Source organism: Fusarium solani (assembly GCF_023522795.1).
Source record: "Fusarium solani strain SB1 chromosome Unknown bctg00000000, whole genome shotgun sequence".
Taxonomy (NCBI): domain Eukaryota; kingdom Fungi; phylum Ascomycota; class Sordariomycetes; order Hypocreales; family Nectriaceae; genus Fusarium; species Fusarium solani.
The window spans coordinates 325344-346106 of record NW_027072157.1 but is presented as its reverse complement, the minus strand read 5'-3'; the positions used below and the strand labels follow the sequence as shown (position 1 = coordinate 346106).

Here is a 20763-nt window from a genome sequence, read left to right as displayed (position 1 = left end):
CTCGGGGATACTACAAGATGGACGTCATGCTCTGCACTGGGGAGCAGGCAGGATTTTCCTGTTCAAACCATCGAGAAACCGCCAAAATGGTTATTGGGTTGCTTGCCATCACTGCTATACCGACTGTCACGGGGGTGGGCAACGCGATAAGCGCTCAGAAGAAGCAGAATGCGAACCTCAGCAAGGAGCAGGAAAAGTTCCACATGACTTTCATCATGGAACATGAGGGCAAGGTACAAGAGCTTGGCACAGGGGTGGTGAAGGACCAAAAGGTGAGTTGATCAGTCTCTGACAAAACTCCACTGACTGACTTGACAGTTCTACATCAACTTTCCCGACAATCCAGTCGATGGCTACAAGTTTCTGGGGTGGTACTTCAAGTACCCAAGCGAAGAAGGCCATCTGGGGCTGGTGAGCATGGTCTCGGACGACCCCCCGGCTCTCAACTGGATCTATGTGGACAAGGACACGCACGCCGTCACGTACGGGGGAGAAAGGACACGGTGGGTCACGTCATAGGACCCTGGGGCTGGAGCGAGGATGATCGATTCCTGACGCTCGAGGGGGATCACGATTCGTTTGTGGCAGTGCGCGAGGAGGGTCCTGATGGAGAGCAAAGATGGGCGGTGTATTGGGACCCCGAGGGTGACATTGAGGACGAGGTGGACGACGAGGATAGGTGCCGACCAGTGAGGCTCCGACGGCGGTTGCAGTTTGGCATGGAGAGCCGTTATGTCAGAGACAGTGAAAAAGCAGGCTAGAGGCGTTTCGGGATGGGCACAGTGAGATGAGATGGCTGGGTGGAGTTGTGGAGGTGGTGGAGGTGTGCTGTGTGTGGCCACAATGTGACGATGGCCGAGAACTTATGCACCCTTGCAGGAGGCAAGACAAGGCATTGTAATGTACATACTGTATCTGGATTCGAATCTCGATCATGACCTCATGGCTGTTCCAAATCCTGTTATTCGACCTGGTGGGTTGAACTTATATGGCCTCGCTCCTCTTGGGAGAAGGGTAGACATAGACAAACGCACAACAATAAACTCGTACCAATTTCAATTTTCTCATTACTCGAGCGACTTGAACAAGAACCGCCCTAAGCACAACCCCATCATGTCGGCTACCATGGAAAAGGATCGCGTCTCGGCCGAGTCTGACGACCAGACCTACTCCAGCGAAGAGCAGCCCAAGAAGCAGCGCCGCACCAAGAAGAAGGGCACCAAGACTTCCCGCCGCAAGCAGCAGCAGCAGCAGCAGTCGGGACCCCTGGACCAGCTCCCCGTCGGCGGAGACCTGGGCAACACGGTCGGCGGAGTGACAAACACTCTCGGCGGCGTCACTGGCGGCGCCTTGAACCAGCAGCAAGGCGGCGACGACGGCGGCAAGAGTGATACTCTGCGGCTGAGGCTAGATCTCAACCTCGACATTGAGATTCAACTCAAGGCTAGGATTCATGGCGACTTGGAACTAGCGCTACTGTACGTTTTACCCCCCTTTCTCTTCCCCTCATCCCCAGTTCCCCTCTCCCCCGTCTTTTGTTTGGCCGTCGTATCTTACTTGGCATTTTCAAATCTCCAGCACCGGGTGAGAGCCGAAGGGACTCGGGCTAATCGCGCTGTCTTGTCTTTGCAGAGGCTAATTCGCTTTTGTTGTTTTGAACTGCAGAAACTAAACGGTGCTTTTTTTATTGCTGTTATGGGTACCCATGTAATGTTAGCAAATGTGGACAGTATTGGGCGTTTTTGGGAAACATGGGAAATTCTACACAAGTCAAATACATTGGCATTCTTTTGAGTGAGAGACAGGGCATGAGTGAGAGAGTGAGATTCTGTACAGTACAAGCTGAGGCCCCGGATCAATCAAGCCGCGAAGCCAAGATGACGATGCCGAGCTCCGGAACAGTCACAGGCTCACTTCAACTCCAAACTTTCTCAAGTCAATTCCCCCCGTTGGACGCCACGTTTATGCCGTGAGCCACGCAAAGCCACGAGAGAACGAGGCCATCCGCATTACATTACATTAGCCTCTTGTCTAACCAAGAAAACCGTTGCTCTTCAGGAACGTTTGTTCGTCGTTGACAGGGCCCTTGGTCCTGTCTCATCTCCATGGGCTCGTGTCTCTCCCCTGCTAGCGTCCGCCTAACGATCGCCGTGATATAGGACGATCGCCCTTTTTTCGCGACCATCGGACAGGGCTTCCTTGTTCTAGAGCCCTCTCTGAAACTACAGGCCGCGGTTCTTACCGCCCGTGTGGAAGAGACATTCCGCCCAACAGGGGTTGCCTGTCACTCTGACTGGTCCAATCCAACCTCTTGAGGCTCTCTGCATCTTCTTGTCTTTCGTCATGTTCCCCGCAAGAGGCTTGCGCAAAACAGGTCGACTCAGCACTTCTCTCTAACAAATACTTTCGCCTTCTCCATAAGCGATCCTTCTCAGCCAACGAATATTGTTCCGTGAAACCGCGGAATTCACCATCCATGGCGTCGTCGTCGTCGTCCACCCCTGGCGACGATCCCTCGCACAGCACTTACGAGGTCAACGTCCCCGTGCGCAACGGTCGCGGCGCAGAGCCAGAGGTGTCGAATCCCGAAATCCGCATCCCCAGGATAAAGCCCGTCACAGAGGAGCAATCGCAGAAATCACCAGAAGAGCTAGCAGTCGGCTTGGAGGGAAAGTACGTCGACGAGTTTGGCAACATTCTCGACTGGGACGGCACCGTACTTGGTCGTGTTGAAGGGGATCTGCCGTCCATGGTCGGCCGACCAGTTTCGGCTTCTGGCGAGATCCTGGACACCGACGGAGAGGTGGCGGGACGGGTGTGCGAGAACTACATCAAGCCCAAGCTGGAGCCCTTGTCTAGCGGGCTGCGCGTCGACTCTGAGGGGAACATCTATGATGAAGAGGGGAACGTGGTTGGCAAGCTCAACAACAAGCCCAAGGACAGCAACAAGGACGACAACAGCAATCAGACAAAAGAGCAACAACAGCAAGACGGAAAGGTTAATGTTCCAAAACCACCCGCTGTAGCTCCAAGGCCAGATGAACTGTATCTGGATGTCAAGTCGACGTTTGACGGGATCCAACTCATCATCAAGATCCCCACCGTCTTTAACAGGGACAGTAGTCAAAACCAGAACCAGAACCAGAACCAGAACCAGAACAACAACCAAGGCGAGAATCAGGGACAAAGCAACAACAGCCAGAATCAGGGTCAGAATCAGAATCGATGATATCTTTTTTTCCTTCTTTTTCCTTTTGGCGCGTTTCAAATCAGTCCCCCGGAGCGCCGCCGGCGTCGTGAACGATGCCGGGGATGTCCTAGACGACGCCGGCAACACCGTCGGCCACATCGCAGACCCCGACAACCTCAAGAACCTCGTCGGCAACACCGTCAACGCCGCCGGCGATGTTGTCAGCTCTACCGGCGACGTCCTCGGCAAGACCTTGCCCGATAGGACAGGGCAAGCAGGGCGAGGAGGAGGAGCACGATTCGCACGATGAGGAGCACAGCGAGTACACAACTCAGCCCGCTGAGAAGAAGTCGGGCGACCTGGGTGATACCGTTGGTGGTCTCACCGGCGCTGTCGGAAAGACTGTTGGCGGCGTCACTGATACTGTCTGGCAAGACCGTCGGCGGTGTCACTGACACGGCCTCCCAGACCGTCGGTGCCGTCGGCGAGACGGGCAAGTCTGCCGTTGGCGGTGTAACCGGTGGTCTAGGCCTTGAAGGCAAGTCAGAAGGCGACATCTGAAGTTTCCAAGGACATCGAGGCCAAGCAGGAGGAGACATCCTGATGTCAAGAGCGAAGAGCCAGAAGGACTCTCACCATTGGTCTTGAAGACCGCGAACTGCCCACCGGCGAGAAGGAGGCTTCCGAAACCCAGGAGAAGCTCAAGGAGGTTGCTCCCGAGGAGGCCAAGGAGAAGACCACCGAGGCCGAAGATGCCACCAAGGAAGCTCAGCCCGAAGAGCAGGAGACTGGCGACTTGACAAAGAAGCCCGAGGAGGTGACAGAAAAGGCCGAGGACGTTGTCAAGGAGGCCCAGCCCGAGGAGACAGGAGGCACCAAGCATCCCCGAAGGTGCTCCTCAGGATGAGGCTCCCTACATCCGAGATTCCTGAGGGCAAGGCACCCGAGGAGGGTGAGACTCCCCGAGGGTAAGGAGGCTGAGGGTGAGCTCCCTGAAGGCCAAGGCCCACCGTCTGAAGCACCCCCACCCCCTTCCGAACTCCCCAAGTCTGAGGCTCCTGAAATCCCCGGCGACGAGGAGGGCGAGTCAAAGGCTCCCGGCACCGAAGATCTCAAGTCGGTTGCTCCCGGTGAGGAGGCTGCCGGCAAGCTAGGTGAGGAGGTGGAAGGCAAGGTTGCCGAGGGTGAAGAAAAGGCAGCTGAAGGCGAGGAGAAGGTCGCCGAGGGAGAGGAAAAGCTCCCTGAGGGGGAGGAGAAGCTTGGCGAAGTCCCAGAAGACAAGCTCGCCGAACAAGAGAAGCTCGGTGAAGAAGGTGAAGAGAAGCTTGCCGAGGGTGAGGAGAAGGCTGTCGAAGGAGAAGAGAAGCTCGGCGAAGAAGCTGAGAAGCTCCCTGGAGAAGAAAAGGTTGGCGAGGAGGGTGAGAAGCTTGGAGAGGAGGGTGAGAAGCTTGGAGAGGAGGGTGAGGAGAAACTCGCCGAGGGAGAAGAGAAGCTTGCTGAAGGCGAGGAAAAGGCCGGCGAAGCCGGAGAGGAAGTCGAAGAGCCCCTTGACTTCACCGTCCTCAAGGGAACCACCGTCGACAAGCAAGGAAACCTCGTCAACGACAAGGGCCACCTCATTGGACGTGTCACCGAGGGTGAAGATCAAGCAACTCATCGGTATGAAGTGCGACGACCAAGGTGTTATCTGGGGTGACTACGGCAAGCAACTCGGCAAGGCTGAACCCCTCCCCGAGTGGGAGCGTGGTGAGCAAAAGGACTTTTCCATCCTCAAGGGCACCACTGTCGACAAGGATGGCAATCTCGTTAACCAGAAGGGTGATATCATGGGTCATGTCGTTGAAGGTGAGGTCAGGGAGCTCATCGGTATGAAGTGCGACGACCAGGGTATCATCTGGGGCGATTTCGGCAAGAAAGCTCGGAAAGGCTGAGCCTGTGGGCGAATGGGAGCGTGGTGAGCAGAAGGACTTCTCTATCCTCAAGGGCACCACTGTCGACAAGGACGGCAACCTCGTCAACGAAAAGGGTCACCTCTATCGGCCGTGTCACTCGAAGGCGAAGATCAAGCAGCTCATCGGTCATCAAGTGCGGATGAGAATGGCAAGATCTGGAGCGACTACGGCAAGGTCGTCGGCAAGGCTGAGCCTCTCCCTGAGTGGGAGCGCGGTGAGCAAAAGGACTTTTCTGTGCTCAAGAACTGCAAGGTCGACGAGGCCGGAAACCTTCTCAACGACAAGGGAGACACTGTTGGTCGCGTCGTCGAGGGCGAGATCAGACAGCTCAAGGGTCTCAAGTCTGACGAGAACGGCAAGATCTGGAGTGACGGCAAGGTTGTTGGTCGAGGCTGAGCCTCTTCCCGAATGGGAGCGTACTCGAGAAGAAGGATCTCTCTGTTCTCAAGGGAACCAAGGTCAACAAGGCCGGCAAGCTCGTCGACTCCAACGGCAACGTTCTCGGCAAGGTTGTTGAAGGTGAGCTGAAGGAGCTCATCGGAAAGCGATGCGACGAGAACGGCGACATCTGGAACGATGCCGGTGAGGTTATCGGCAAGGGAGAGCCGGTTTCTGCCGCCGAACGCGAAGACAAGGCGTTCGCCCCCTTCGAGAACTTCCCTGGTGCCACTGTCGAGGCTGACGGCCGAGTCATGTTTGAGGGCCGCCAGGTTGGTGAAGTCGTCGAGGGTGATCTCAAGACTCTCAAGGGCAGCACCGTCGATGAGGATGGTGACATCCTCGACCGCCGCGGCAACGTCGTCGGCAAGGCCAAGGTCTGGGAGGAGCCCGAGCCCGAGGCCGAAGTCGAGGTTGACAAGTCTGCTCTCGCTGGCAAGCGTGTCAACAAGGCCGGCAACGTGGTCAGCCGTGACGGCGAGATCTATGGCCGTGTCGTTGAGGGCAACGTTAGTAATCTCGTTGGACGCATGTGCGACAAGGATGGAAACATCCGAAGCGAATCTGGCGACATCATCGGCAAGGCTGAGCTTGTGACTGAGGGCGAGCGCGAGGGTCTCAAGGAGGGACCTTTCGCCGAGCTCCAGGGCTGCACTGTTGCCAAGGACGGCAAGATCGTGACTCCTGCTGGCGACGTCGTCGGCCGACTGACCTCTGGTGACCCCAAGGTCCTCTTCGGTCGCGGTGTTGATGACGACGGTGAGATCCTTGACAAGAACGGCAATGTCATTGGCAAGGCCGAGCGCTGGGAGGAGCCTGAAGTCGAGAAGAAACAGAACCCTCTGGCTGGCCGAAAGGTGAACCGCGAGGGTAACGTCAACGACGCAGAGGGCAACATCATTGGCAAGCTCACCAGCGGCGACCTCCTCGCCTGCGCTGGCAAGGAGATTGACCAGGACGGTGATGTCATCAACAACAAGGGAGAGACTGTCGGTCACGTCTCCCTGCTCGAGGATATTCCTCCCGAGCCTGAGCCTGAGGTTGAGGAGGAGCCCGGTGAGACTGAAGAGGAGAGGCTCAAGCGCGAGCAGGCCGAGGCCGAGGAGGCCAAGAAGCAGGAACAGGCTGAGAAGGACAAGAAGCTTGCAGGCCAGCTCGCCTACGCCATCAGCCAGACTCTGGACAAGATCCGGCCCATCTGCAAGCTGATTGATGACAAGATCAGTGCTGCTGAGGCTCAGCCCAAGGAGGAGCGTGATGAGGAGGAGCTTGTTCGACAAGTCCGACCTCTGATTGAAGAGGGTGGCAAGATCTTGACCGAGACCAACGGTACCATTCGAGGCCTTGATCCTGATGGCCGTATCCAGAAGAACGCGAAGCAGAAGGTTGCTGGTGGGAAGCCACTCCCGAGGAGGCTCATCTCGCCGAATTGCTCAAGGAGGTGAGTACCATATATCCCGAATCCACGACCACATCACTAACCATAGCAGCTCACCGGAAGCATCACTTCGACCATCGACAACGCCAAGCGCAAGCTCGAGGGTATGCCCCATGCCAAGAAGGAACTCAACCCCCTGTGGGCTCTCCTCGCCGAGCCCCTCTTCCAGATCATCGCAGCAGTCGGTCTCCTTCTCAGCGGTGTTCTTGGCCTGGTCGGCAAGATTGTAGGTCCCCCTACTAGGTCCAATCGTATGTCCCCCTTTTGCTATCTCGTCTCCCCCTTTGGCGCCTCTTTTCCTGCGCCCATACATGCCCGACGTTTGTGCTGACAGCTCATAGCTTGGTGGTCTTGGTCTGGGTGGTCTTCTTGACGGTCTCTTGGGAGGTCTTGGCCTTAACAAGGTGCTCGCGGGTCTTGGTCTCGGAGACGTTGTCGGTTCTTTGACCGGCAAGAAGAAGAAATGAATGACATGATTGAATGCAAGAGTTTTTGAATTGGTTAATTGAATGGTATCTGTATGATAGGAGTTAATTGTTAGTTCACTAATGCTACGATTGGGTTGTTTGGTCTTTGAAGAATCATTCCATCTTAAGTGTAGGGTGCCAGTGGAGAAGCCAAAGTGGTGTATACCACATATGCAGCTAACGATGCTGAGTCAGCATCTAATCTCAGCAGCATAAAATTTCGACTTTTCCTCCATCTCAGTTCAATCTTCATCAACAAACACCATGCTCAGCTTGCTTCTAGCGTGGCCTCCTTGAGCGACGCGACCATGCGTCTCTTACTCATTCGCCATGGAGAGACAGTCGACAACGTCGCAGGTGTCTACGCCGGGTCACGAGACTCTGCCCTGACCGCCCACGGCGTCCTCCAGGCTGGACGTTTGGCTGCTCACCTTGCTGAGCACGTCGACGTTGACCACATGTTCTCTTCCGACCTCCAACGCGCGGCAATTACCGCTCAGGCTATCCTCGATGCGCAGAAACGCGCCACGGAGGTGAAGCTTGTTGTTGCTTCGGAGCTGAGGGAGAAGGACTTTGGGTCTGGCGAGGGTGTCAAGTTTGGGTTGGCTTTTGAGTTTGAGGGCGAGGAGACACCAGAGGCGATGAGGAAGCGATGTGATCGCTTCTTGGGTGAGCATCTTGACCCCCTGCTGCACGAAGACTCTACCGTCTGCATCGTCGCGCATGGCATCCTCCTCGGTGTTCTCTACAAAGCACTCTGCGCAAGGCCCTCATCTGTCACGATAGCTCCCGGCGCCCAGGCAAGGCCACGCGCTGCCTCTACTCCCTTTCACCCTTCCTGGAGCAACACTGGGTATTTGGAAGCTGTCATCACGGCTCTTCCGGACACCAAGGGTCGCTTCCAGATGCGCGTCGACAAGGTCAACAGCGTCGAACACACCAAGACCCTGAAAAGGACTCGCGGTGGCATTGGCAGTGCCAAGTTCGACGCCAAACAAAAGACGATGGACTCGTTCTTCACGCCTGCGCCGAAAAAGCCCAAGCATGAAGAAGAGGCCATCGTCCCCAATAAATGGTACGTTGACAATTTTTTCTTTCTTCTAACCAGCCCCAAGCACATGATGAAAAAGCAAACTCACAGACCTGTACCGAAAGTACACATGTGGAAACAACTTTGTCCAACCGCTGTCTGACAGCTTGGTTCAATTCGTCTTTTGTTATGATTGTCTCTGTCGATAACCTGGCTAACGACGAATTTGCAGATTCATTACTCCGTACTCTTCAGCTAGCGTAGCTCAATATCATAATCTAATCATGTCATCACGTCTCAATAAATATTATACATCTGTGCTTGTCTCATCTTGTCCCGTGAATACTTTGTACATGCGTCGACTGACTGCCTGGCCGATTGTGCGATCCGAAAAAGTGCCATCTTTGTTGGCGCTCTTTCTCACGCCCTCTAGGCGTGTTGGACCGCCAGCCTCCAGTCCCCGAATCAGCTCGCTGACGCTGGTAAACTCCTGCGCGACCCCATAGGCAATCGGTGCCGTAACTCTCACAATCTCTTGGAGCATCTTGACGTAGGTGTCTTTTGTATCCTCACCAGTCTTGACCTGTCCACTCTCCATGCAGAACCCAGCTACAAGAGTTGCCTGGTCTCGCTGTTTCCTGTACGGAATCGTCGATACGTGCTGGGTAAAATTGACGATCCACTCTGCCGTCTCGAGGGGGATGGTAGTGTGGTGAATCAGGACATCGTGCATCACCTGCAACTGCAGGAGAGCGTCCTCGATGGTCTCCTCAGGTATGTAACTCTCGACAGGCTTGTTACGGCGACTAGAGGTAGATGCCGAGGCTTCTTGAGCCCGTACGCGAGAAGTAAACTGCCGGTTGCGAAGGTTGCGATTCTTGCGCATCCACGGGATTAGACCCTCGAGGAGATAGAGAATATGGTGGGTAGAAAAATGCCTTTCCATCTTTTCGACGTGAGAAGATAGCTCATCGTCCAAGGCAAGTTTGACGAACTCATCAGCCGTCATGACAACAAGGGCATGCTTTTCGTCTTGCAGGCGTAGTGGGATAGGCTCCCAAAGACCAAGGTCGTCATTGAAACGACTCTTGACTTTTCTGCGCCACTTGATCACATTGTCAACAGGACTTTCCCAAGTTGTGAACTGCACATCAAGCGGCTCCAGCATGGCCGTGAGTTGTGTTGTAACCGTCGGGTTCAGGCTTGAAGGGATATCGACCATCATCTCTGGAGTCGAGACCTTCTTGTCCGTCCGGAGCTTATTGACCTCGGCCAAAGCAGCATTTCGCTCCTTCTCGCGGGCCTTTGCCTCCTTGGCTTCCTGTTTCTCGCGACGCTTCGTTTCCTTGTCGATCTCTTTTGCTGCTGCTCTCGCTTCCTTCTCGCGGGCCCTATCGGCTGCTGACTTTTTGCTCGTGGTTGTGGTTGTGGGTTTTGACCGAGACCTGGATTTGGACGGTATAACATCGCTTTGTGAGCGCTGAAGCTGCGATCGACGCCGAATTTTCGCTATGTCGAAGTTGGAAATGTCTGGCAAATCATCTTCTGAGTTGTTATTGGCATCCGAGTCGTCAATGTCAATGACGACATGACCTTGGTTGCTAGGCGGAGAAGAGTCAAAGGAGCAAACTTCTGGTGCTGAGCTAGAAATCGGGTCCCATGTAGCTGTTCGCCTATGCAATGACTTCGAGACCGGCGCAGTGGTACGAATAGGTGATGGTGCTATGGGATCGACGGCTTTCGAGGTATTCGATAACGGTTGTGAAGAGCTTGCAAACGGATCTGAGGATTCGAAAGGTCTTGTAGCTGGCTTGGGCGGTGCGAGATGTATAGGTCGGGGAGAACTGGCGAAAGGGTCGTCATCGTCATCGGGCTCGACTGTGTTTCTCGCTGGTTTAGTCGGGCCAGGGACTGGGGGTCTTCGTATGGGTGATTGGTGGTGTTCTGGTGAACTCGTGACTTCGATAGGGTCGGGGATCGTATAGGTTCGACCTCCTCCGATCTTTCGTACAGGGGGGAGAATGGCTTGCGGCTCTGGTCCTGGAGAGGTACGCTTCAAAGGACGGCGAGGTTGCGCAGGAGAAAGATGTCGCTTTTTACTCCCGGTCGTCTCGGTGAGTATGGGCTCGTCTATATCGATAGTGGTATCAAAATCATCGGAAAAGAAGAGAGGTTCTTCTTGGAGGATCGAAGCATGGGCATTTCTCCCATTTGTGACATCTTTTACTTGCTGTGCGGCCTGCAGCTCGTCATGTGGAACTTTGGCCGCAGCAGGTCGCGGTAAAGAAGGTGGAGGAGGGTTTGACGGGCTGGATGAGATGAGATCAATCACCTCGGGCGCCATCTTATCGATCTTTCTGTATGGGAACCATTGATGTCGACTTGATCAACCCCGAGGCATCGCCATCTGCTTTTTCGATGGAGGGGCGGTAGCCTGCGCGATGTGACGCGACGACTCTGGTCCGGGCTAACACGAAAAACGCCAAAGTCACGTGGTGATATACAGCATCCACGCATTGTTCATCAGCAGCCAGGCAAATTGGGAATACTTGAAGAATTAATGGTCATCATTTAGTGCATGAATGCATAAATTCTCTAGGTGCCACTACATAAGACTAGGTGAGATGGTGAGATTATTCCAAGTTCTCGGTGGTTAGTCCAAGTTGGCAGCTCATGGGGCCTATGGGAGAGGAACACGACGAGCCTCCAAAGCCAGGTTCTGTTACTTCTGATCCTTTCCTCATGCAAGATTTAACGGCTTCTGTGACATAATTATTCGCTTGCTCAACGCCCAGGCTAGACAATCCAGCCTCTTGGATCACGAGTGTAACCTCAAACTAGGATGCTCTCTGTGGATGGCTAGTGGTCCGCGAAAAAAATGGCATGCTTCGCAAGTACTCTACCTTTTTAATTCACAGAACTATAGCATAAAAGGCTTATGATGATAAATATAAGATCATATATAGACTTTAGAGTATAATTTATTTATTTTATATTTTTATTTATTTATTTTACTCTAAATTGCGTTCCTATAACCCGGCAGAGTTCTCGTTGCCTGCCTACAGTATGCCATTTTTTTCTTGGTCTGCGTGGGTGGATCGTAGGCTCTGTGTGGTGTCGCTCGTGATAGAGAAGCCTGTATTTCGCCAGAGGGAATTTGAAACATTCCCATGAAAACTTCCAGGTGGACTCAGCTTCCCTGTTTGCCGTGAAACGAAACGCTGCAGTGGTTGTGGGCTGAAAGTGCCACCAGTCTGCAATAGCCCGGCTGGCGTTATTCACCGCTTGGCGTTGTGAGGCTGTCCACCTTTAAGGTTGGCGTGGCATAGTGGAGGGCTCACGGGATCGTAGAGTTTTATTGCCATGGATTCTTAAATGGTCTGTGTTGGCTACGTAGTCCCCGGGTGCCTCAGCTTATGATCGAATGCTGCCCGTATGCGAATCTCGATCGCCTGGTCCAACTGGTGTAGTTTAGCACTCGAGTCGACTGAAGGCACCATCGAATATTGGCCCGTGATGAGCCAGCGCGAAGCTGAGTAATGTCACATCGCTCCGTCCAGGCAAAAGCTCAATGGGGAAATACCCCGGCACTTAGAGTTCGTTGGCCGATACCAATTTAACGGAAGTGGAAATGGCCTCGTGTTAGTAGAAAGAAGGTTCAGGGTAAGGATGACAGCGATTGACAGCACACCACGAGAGCTTCAAAGACGGTGGCGTTCGCCTATGTTGCCCTCTTCGTCCTTCTATCGTCAGAGATTGCTAACGGTACGAGAGTAACTTTACGGTACGGCTGATCTTCCTGAAGGGATACTGACCGATCGTTGATTAACAATCAGTATTGAACTCACCATTCCATTGAAATGTCACGACCAGGCCACGAGGCGGAACACCACTTGCAAGAATGTCTCGAGCTAGCTCCCCTTGCCTCTGCGGGACGATCAACTGCCGTTACAGAGCAGGATAGTGTCCCAGCGACTGGCCTTGCTCTCGGAATCCTCACTCACAGGGTTGCCTAGGCAGTAAAACACGAAATACTGCCATAGGAACGAGCCAGCCACGCAAACAAAAGGCAAAACGACAGTGCTGAATGCCAACCTCATTGCACTTTACAGGTGGATAACCCAGCCATCGATAGTTACGGGCCACGGCTAATTGCCCCTGAGATTTGATGAAGGGGGATCAAGTGATGGACACCTGACAAAGGATCATCGGTCCTCATTACAGTGCCGCTCGCTTCGAGCGCCGACTCCGGACGCTCGGTATCCAGAGACAAACACCGTTAATGACGGCGGAGGTGTCGTCCATCGTTAAGGCTGACGAGTGAAACTGTCTGGCCGCCGTCCGACACCAGCATGAGATCTGGCAGCCTGCCAAGGCGCGTGGCATGGGAAAGCTGGCTTGCGCTCCCTGCTGTGGCACGAACTGTCGACCTTGTTTCTGCATGTCTGAGTGGAGGTCTCCACTGCCGATTCGAGGCTTGCTGAGCACTTGGACCTTGATGCGAAGGAGATGACAATCATGTGTATGGCACAATGCATGCTGAACAGACAATTAACCAAACCTTATCGCCAACCAACGGCCTGCCGCCCCTGGCACGGCTGATTGACGTTGATGTCTCCATCCATGGGGAAACAAAGAGGACATGAGGGACAAAGTGCAAGGCCAGGGTCGGGACGGAAGAGAAGTGGGGGGCCCGACCTGAAACTTGCCGTGGACGCAATGTGTCTGCCCCCGCGAATTGCTTCTGTTCAAGCAGAGGGCGTTCCAAACAGAAATGGCTGCAGCAATGTTTTCTGTTACTTGCTTCTTTTTGCAGGAAAATGGTGCCATTTGATACCGGGCCGCTCTAGGGTTCGGCACGTCCAACAAGCTCCATTCCGATAGTGGCTCTGGCGAGAGTTTGGTGCGTGTCGTGTCGGACCAACAAGGGAAGGGTGGAGGTGTGACAGGCTTGATGCCGCGTAGCAGAAGCATCATCTCGTCAGAGACCCTAGGATCAAACAGTAGCCGCCCAATATATTGAACAGACCGACCGACAATCGCAGCTCGGAACCGTGGATTGCCGGTTTGACTGAGCAGAAAAAGTCAGAGAACCGGCCGGGTAATAATGGCTCGCCTTGCATTGCACCGCATCGCATTGCTTCTCTGCACGGCATTGTCTTTGCGTGTCGACGCTGTCCTGGACAGTACATGACTTATGGCCCGTTGTACTCTGTACATGCGTGGGATGATGGTCGACTAACGAGAGTGGACAACGCCCGGCGGTCGGACAGGGCCCTGAGTTCTGTGATGGAAGACATCCATCGCATGAGCAAGGACAGGGAGGTACGGAATAGATGGCTGGAACAGCGCCCATCCATCACACGCGAATGGCTGGGGTGGGAAGCCGTTCAACCGTTGGATATTGAGAGCGTTTTCTTCCAACGGTATCCACGGCTCCAGCTTGAAGGAAGCCTTCGTACCTGCATCGAAGCGTGACTATGTGCCGCTAGCGACGGCGCGTCGGGACTTCACCAGCCCCTGAATATCGAGAAAGGAGAGAAAAAAAAAGCGTCGGTCTCGGGATGATGAGGAGGCACTTGAGTTGGTAGGAGAAACTGGTGGGTGGTTGGGTGTGGTGTGCTTCTGCAATCTGGCTGGACGATCTCAAATGAGGGTCGGAGTTGCAAAGCACCATGCTTTGGTAAGCGCGGACTTTGGTGGACAGAATAATCAGCACACTTTAGACTTGTAAGGCATGCACCTCCCGCTATCCTTTCTGTCCAGCCACACCTCGAAACAGTTTCAACGCCTTTCCCAGAGCTCTTGCGACACTCTCAGGCTTGGGCTCTTGCAACGGACATGGCCCTTTTGGCCCGATGCTAGGGGACCCGAGCCCGCGGTGGCTAGGAGAAACCAGGGTCTGTGCCGCTAAAAGCCCGCGCGGGCCAGGTACAGCGCCCGGGGCTCCCCCGTGGCACACCTCTCCAGCCAGTAGGCGTCGTCCCCGCCAGCAGCCTAAAGCGCACTTAGCGCCCCAGAGCAATCCAGGGGTCGAGCCCGGTGCCAGTGTGGACGAGTGTGGACGGGAGGTACCTGGAGACGTTGCTCCAAGTGGCCCAGCGCCAATGTACCTGGAGTCCAGTCCAGTCCCTGGGAGGCGGTCTTGACAGCCCCCCTCCATCCAATCCCCTTGGCTGCCGGCCCAGTGAATGGAAGGAACCTGGAAGTCACTGAGGTCTCGTCCCCCCTGGCCCTGATTCCACTTCGAGGCTGTCCAGGTCCCGTCCCTTTTTCTTTGCTCTGGTCTCCGACTCCTGAACTGAAGTGTTCAACACCCAATCCAACGTCCGACGTCTTTACCTACCTAGTATTTCTCCTATCCCGTTGTCGCGTCGAGCATCTTCCATTGCGCGTCGCCCGTGGATTTCCCTCTCTCCTTCAACCGTCCTCGTACCCGACGACGCCCCGCTAGCGACAATTGTCCCCTCCTGCACTGGAACGAAGAAGCAGTCATCGGAACTCGTCGCCAGATCGCCTGTCCCTCGCCTGTTTAATTACAAACCCCCACACCCCTAGTCGGGATAAACACTCTCGTTCTCTGCTTCGCAGTCATCTGTGGACGCTGCTAGGGACGTATTGCCGCCCGCGAGACTGTCTGGGACACTTGACGACCATCTCTCCGACGACACCGCCCGTTACACAGCAGATCTATCTATGACGCCGTAAAGGACGATTCCTTCTCCCTCGGCGGACCTCAACATCTCAAAGCCCTTCGCGGCCTTTCGAGCTCGTTTGCGACGACTTTCCTTGACCGCCGCTGACGACGTACAACGGCTGAGACATCGCAAATCTCGACGACAACTCACCAGCAACCGCCATGGCGAGCTCGCCGCCAACCTCCCCGGGAGGGATTCAGCGGCCTCTGAGCGCCGCTATTTCCAGAGCTGCGCCCAGAAGCACCAGCCGGTTGAGCATGACGAGCAAGACGGGAGGTGGTAGTAGAGCCTCTGACGAAGACAGCCGGACGGCGGTCAAAGTTGGTATGTTGTTCGGTGTCGCTGCCCCTCTGAGATGCTAACTTTGGTGATAGCCGTCCGTGTACGACCACCGCTGAAGTCGACCGATCCTGGTTACGATCTTATTCCGCAGCGATTCCAGCGATCCATGGTGCAGACCACTTCGGATACAAGCCTCGCAATCGATTCACCGCAGGGGCGCAAACTCTTCGTCTTTGACCGCGTTTTCAGCTCCGATGTGATGCAAGATGGCATTTGGGACTACCTCTCTGACTGCGTGAATGCTTTCACGCAAGGATACAACGTGTCGTTGCTGGCGTACGGTCAGTCCGGCGCTGGTAAATCGTACACAATGGGTACCTCGGGTCCTAGCGAGCAGCATGACCCTGAGCTCATGGGTTGGTCCAACTTACTTGCAGCGCGCGCGATCCGCTAACCAGTCTTCTAGGTGTCATTCCTCGAGCTGCCGCAGCCCTTTTTGAGAAGCTCGATTCACCAACGGGATCGTCCAAGCCGAACCGCAGTTCCATGTCTCACCTTCGAAGCCCTCGAGGATATGCTCAGCAGGATCCGCTTGGCGACCGCAATTGGTCTCTCAGAGCTACATATGTCGAGATTTATAACGAGCAGCTGCGTGATCTTCTCGTTCCCGAGTCAACTCCTCTCAATGAGCGTGGAAATGTCGCCATCCGCGAAGACACCAAGGGCAACATCATCTTGACGGGCCTTCGACAGGTGGAAGTGAATTCGGTGGAGGATCTCATGAATGCTCTCAACTTTGGATCGTCGATTCGTCAGACCGATGCCACAGCTATCAACGCCAAATCGTCGCGATCTCACGCCGTCTTCTCCCTCAACCTCGTCCAGCGCAAGAGCAAGTATGGTTCTGGTTCTGGTTCTGGTGCCGAGAAGCGCTTCTCTGTACCTCTCGAGGCTATGACCGGCCAGGACGTTACGGTAACTGTCGACAGCAAGCTCCATTTCGTTGATTTGGCTGGTAGCGAAAGGCTCAAGAACACTGGTGCGCAAGGTGAGCGTGCCAAGGAGGGTATCTCTATCAACGCCGGTCTTGCTGCCCTTGGCAAAGTCATTAGCCAGCTTTCGTCTCGAAACCCTGGCGCCCACGTTTCGTATCGTGATTCTCGCTTGACCAGACTCCTCCAGGATTCGCTTGGTGGCAATGCCATCACCTATATGATTGCTTGCGTTACGCCTGCCGAGTTTCATCTGAGCGAGACCCTCAACACCGTTCAGTATGCCCAGCGCGCCCGAGCTATCCAGTCCAAGCCACGAATCCAGCAGGTCGAGGAGGGTGATAAGCAGGCCGTGATTGACCGCCTCAAGGCCGAAGTTGCTTTCTTGCGTGAGCAGATCCGCAGCGCAGAGCGTGGTGGCAGTAGCCCGAGACGCAATGCCCCTGGCCCCAGTGAGCGATCTGATCGACAGAACGAGCGCGAGGTCGAGCTCCAGAACCAACTTTTGGACACCCAAGAGAACTATACTGCTCTCAGTCAACGCCATGCGCGTCTCATTGCCGAGTTGGCCCGCGCCCGCGAGAACGAGTCGGACGAAAACCACGACGATGCCCTCGGTGACAGTGCTACTGACCGCCTGAACCGATCCAACTCGTTCGCACAGGCAGTTGAACAGGTTGTCCTTGAGTATGAGAAGACGATCCAGTCACTTGAACAGTCGCTCTCCAGCACTCGCAGCACTCTCTCTAACACCGAGACCAACTTGCTTGAGAAGGAGACAAAGTGCGCCTATGTCGAGACAATCAACAACCAGCTGCAGTCCCGGCTGCAGAAGCTGATGGACCGCGAAGCTAGTACTGAAAACTATCTTCATGATCTCGAGGCTAAGTTGGACGGCCACACTAGCGGAGAGGAGAAGAACGCAACCATCATCATGGAGCTTCGTAAGGAGATTGCTCGTGTGCGGGAGAACGAAGCCTCGTGTGAAGACTACATCTCAACCCTTGAGGAGCGCCTTGCTGAGGCGGACCAAGATGCTGAGCTGATGCAGCGAGAAATCGACCGCCTTGAACAGGTTGTTGAGCGCCAACGAAGCCTTGGCAAGCTTGACTCGCTTCTTTATGAGCTTGATCAGATCCAAGATGGCAAGGAAGCTGAAGGAGAAAAGGCACCCGAATCTGCGCCCGTCGAGCCTACCAACGGCACGGCTTCGCGCCGTGGCATGGCTGACCACTCTCGAAGCATGTCTCATGTGAGCCGCCATAGCCAGATGGAAGAACCCATTCCTGAAGGTGACGAGGAACAGGACACTACCCAACACAAGATTGGCACCGTCAAGGAAGAGGCTGAAGAAGATAAGCAGCAGCACCTTGAGAAGCCTGAAGAAGAGGTCCCACCTCAGAGCCCGGCTCAGTCCAAGTTTGTGGCGGACAAGCTCGAGTCCGTGACCCAGGAGCTTATTGATCTCCGGGTTGAGCACGAGTCAACTCTCCACGACTACGACTCGCTGCACCACAAGTATGAGGACGCCATGCGAAAGCTCGCGGAGCTGCAGGATTCCATCGATGAAGCGCGTCACCCACAACGCATTCGTGACTCGGTCATCTCTGTTGCCACCCCGATACACACCCGGCCAGAGTCTTTTTTGTCAGACGCGAAGACGAGCGATTTGAAGGATGGCCCACGGTCATCCTTTTCGCGATCGCTCTCCTCGGAGCTATCCTCGGCCATGGATTCGCCTGCTACCGCGGCGTCTTCTAATGCCGACACCTTGTCTGAGGATGGCACGGCCACCGCGAAGCCAGCAGCTGTTTCGACGGAGGATCTTCAGCATGCTCAGAGCATCGAGCTGGCGGCCGAGCTTGACCGACTCAAGACCATGGCGCAAGAGCGTGAGGCTGCTGAGAAGGAACTGGCTGAGCGGTATGCCCAGCTGGAGTCAAAGCACAGCGAGACTCTCGATATTGTTGAGGAGCTCAAGACGGATCTCACTCGGGCGCGCGCCTATGAGGCTACCTCGCCTCGCTCAAGCACTCCTATCATCCGACGCAAGTCAAGCCAGAACCTCCTTGCCGCCGACCGTGCTCATCGTTCGTTTGCATCCCTGCGTAACATCGCTGCTGAGAGCTTCGAGAACAGGCCGGAGTTGATGCAGAGCTTCGAGCTCAACATCAACGCCGCCATGCACGAGCTTCACACCAGAAGCGAGCGTATCCAAGAACTCGAGGCGGACGTTGCGGCCGCTAAGAAGGAGATGGAGACCAAGATGACGATTATCTCGGGACTGACTCGAGAGCGTTCGAGTCTCAAGTCCAGCCCCATTGAGATGTCCATGGTTGCAAACCTGCGGGATCAGCTTGAGCAGAGTGAGAGGCAGCTTAATGACACGAGGAACGCTCACCTTGCCCGTGAGCAGACACTCACAACTGAACTCGAGTCTCTCCGCCAAGCTCTGGCGTCCAGACCCGATCCTAAGGAAGTTGAGGAGTCTCAGCAGAAGCATGAACAGCGCATTGCTGAGCTGCAATCGGAGCTGGAAACCTGGGAGAACAAGCATAAGGAGGCGCTTGACACGATGGCAAAGACGGAGGCGGCGATGCGTGGCACGATCCAAGAGCTTGAGTCTCAAGTGGTATCCACTAGTGCCCAGCTCACCGATTCTCAATCTCACCAGACCGGCGAGAAGGATGACTCAGTCAGGGAGGCCGAGCAACGGCAACAGAACCTCATCAGTTTCCTGCGTAGCGAGATTGACGAGTACAAGGCTATCATCAACAGCAACGCCGCCAAGGTTGCTGAGCTGGAGCAGTCTCACTCTGCAGCTCGTTCTCAGTTGGATGAACTCAACAAGGCTCATGCCTCAGCCCAGGAGGATAACACCCACCAGCTGGAGCTTGTTGCCAAGCTTGAGGAGCAGATTGCTGCCCATGATGAGGCCACCAAGAACCACCAAGCAAGCCTCGAGGAGCTCAAGGCGAACCATGCCAAGGAGCTGGCCGATATCAAGACTCGCGAGCAGAAGGGCTATGAGGAGCAGGTTGAAGTGCTGCTGTCAGAGCATGCTGACAGTGTGCAGCGCCTGGAGAACGAACTGGGCGAAGCTCGTGATGATCTCATGAAGATTGCTTCTCAGGTCGCCTTTGCCCTGGGACTGGATGTCAGTGTTGAGAAGCTGACAGAGCGAATCAACGACCTCGCTGTTAGTCAGCAGGCTCTCGCAGAGGAGAAGAAGAAGCGTGGTGAGATGGAGTCACATGTCACTGATCTTACGACAATCAACGACAAGATCGTCCAAGATCTCGAAGCCGCTAGAGCCTCATTGGCTGAGATGCTCGGTGCTGCCGACAAACCTGGACCTCTTGCGGAACAACTTGCAGCTGCCAAGAACAAGATGGCGGATCTAGACACCCGCAGCAAGAAGAACAGCCGACTGGTGGAGGAGCTGGAGGAGCAACTGCAGAATAACTTTGATGAGGTGCAGATGACCAATAACCGTCTGAGCACGTTGCAGACAGAGCGGAACGCGGCACTGGATGAAGCTAATGCGGCTACTGCACGCCTCCAAGCCGAGCTGGAGGTGGCCCGTGAAGATTACGCAGCTCTCCAGGTAAGTTGACTCATGCATGACGTTGGTTGGATACACCACTAACAGCAACAGGCCAAGTTTGATGAGTTGAGTGCTGGCGTCCAGCGATCGAACTCTAACTCGACCATCCGCAAGAGCGCGTCGCACGTGTCGCTGCCATCACCACCACCAGCTATCCCACTTCCACCTCTGCCAAATGGCGCGGGCTCTCCCGTCAACGGCGTTCCCAGCTCCCCGACCAATGCCCGTCCTGCCAGCAAGGACAACATCAACATTTCTCAGATCACCGAGGACCAGGAAGCACGCATCCGAACTATCGAGAAGCACCTCGATGCCGAGCGTCAGCTTACGCAGACACTCGAGGATGCGCTCACCGATTTGGAGAAGCAGACCAAGCAGGTCAAGTCCGACTGCGACGCTTGGAAGAAGCGTGCCCAGGAGCTCGAGGCGGAGGTGAAGGAGCTCAAGGACCGCCCCCCACCAGAGCCGGTTCAAGACAACCGCTGGAGCGTTCAGGCCGTCGAGGAAGAACGCAAGAAGCGACAAGCAGCCGAGGCGGCCCGTCGCCAGCTCGAAGAGCGGATGAATGCCATCAGCAAGAGCAAGAAGAAGAAGGGAAGCCTGAACTGCTTCTAGGGGGGGCTAAGCTGCGCCTAGAGGGCCCTTTGGCCTGGTTCGGAGCTCGATCGA

General features: G+C 55.1%; 5 protein-coding genes across 5 annotated transcripts; 4 read left to right on the top strand and 1 right to left on the bottom strand.

Moving 5' to 3' along the window:
* Nucleotides 1-86: 86 nt before the first annotated feature.
* MRS44_000114 (uncharacterized protein) lies at nt 87-2023 on the top strand (the record flags this gene model as incomplete). Its single annotated transcript, XM_065623571.1, has 5 exons — nt 87-272; nt 319-482; nt 536-689; nt 880-1478; nt 1909-2023. 5 exons carry the CDS (start codon nt 87-89, stop codon nt 2021-2023), a joined length of 1218 nt encoding a protein of 405 aa, XP_065479649.1.
* Nucleotides 2024-2476: 453 nt separating this feature from the next.
* Nucleotides 2477-7485, top strand: MRS44_000113 (uncharacterized protein; the record flags this gene model as incomplete). Its single annotated transcript, XM_065623567.1, has 11 exons — nt 2477-3209; nt 3274-3410; nt 3460-3582; nt 3626-3732; nt 3818-4081; nt 4130-4817; nt 4858-5056; nt 5174-5523; nt 5574-7021; nt 7082-7244; nt 7360-7485. 11 exons carry the CDS (start codon nt 2477-2479, stop codon nt 7483-7485), a joined length of 4338 nt encoding a protein of 1445 aa, XP_065479648.1.
* A 308-nt stretch (nt 7486-7793) lies between these two features.
* On the top strand, nt 7794-8678 carry MRS44_000112 (uncharacterized protein; the record flags this gene model as incomplete). Its single annotated transcript, XM_046276935.2, has 1 exon — nt 7794-8678. The coding sequence occupies one exon, from the start codon at nt 7794-7796 to the stop codon at nt 8676-8678; it is 885 nt and encodes a 294-aa protein (XP_046129771.2).
* A 144-nt stretch (nt 8679-8822) lies between these two features.
* On the bottom strand, nt 8823-10859 carry MRS44_000111 (uncharacterized protein; the record flags this gene model as incomplete). Its single annotated transcript, XM_046276936.2, has 1 exon — nt 8823-10859. The coding sequence occupies one exon, from the start codon at nt 10857-10859 to the stop codon at nt 8823-8825; it is 2037 nt and encodes a 678-aa protein (XP_046129772.1).
* A 4515-nt stretch (nt 10860-15374) lies between these two features.
* Nucleotides 15375-20709, top strand: MRS44_000110 (uncharacterized protein; the record flags this gene model as incomplete). Its single annotated transcript, XM_065623557.1, has 4 exons — nt 15375-15537; nt 15588-15911; nt 15962-20094; nt 20140-20709. 4 exons carry the CDS (start codon nt 15375-15377, stop codon nt 20707-20709), a joined length of 5190 nt encoding a protein of 1729 aa, XP_065479647.1.
* Between the last annotated feature and the right edge of the window lie 54 nt (nt 20710-20763).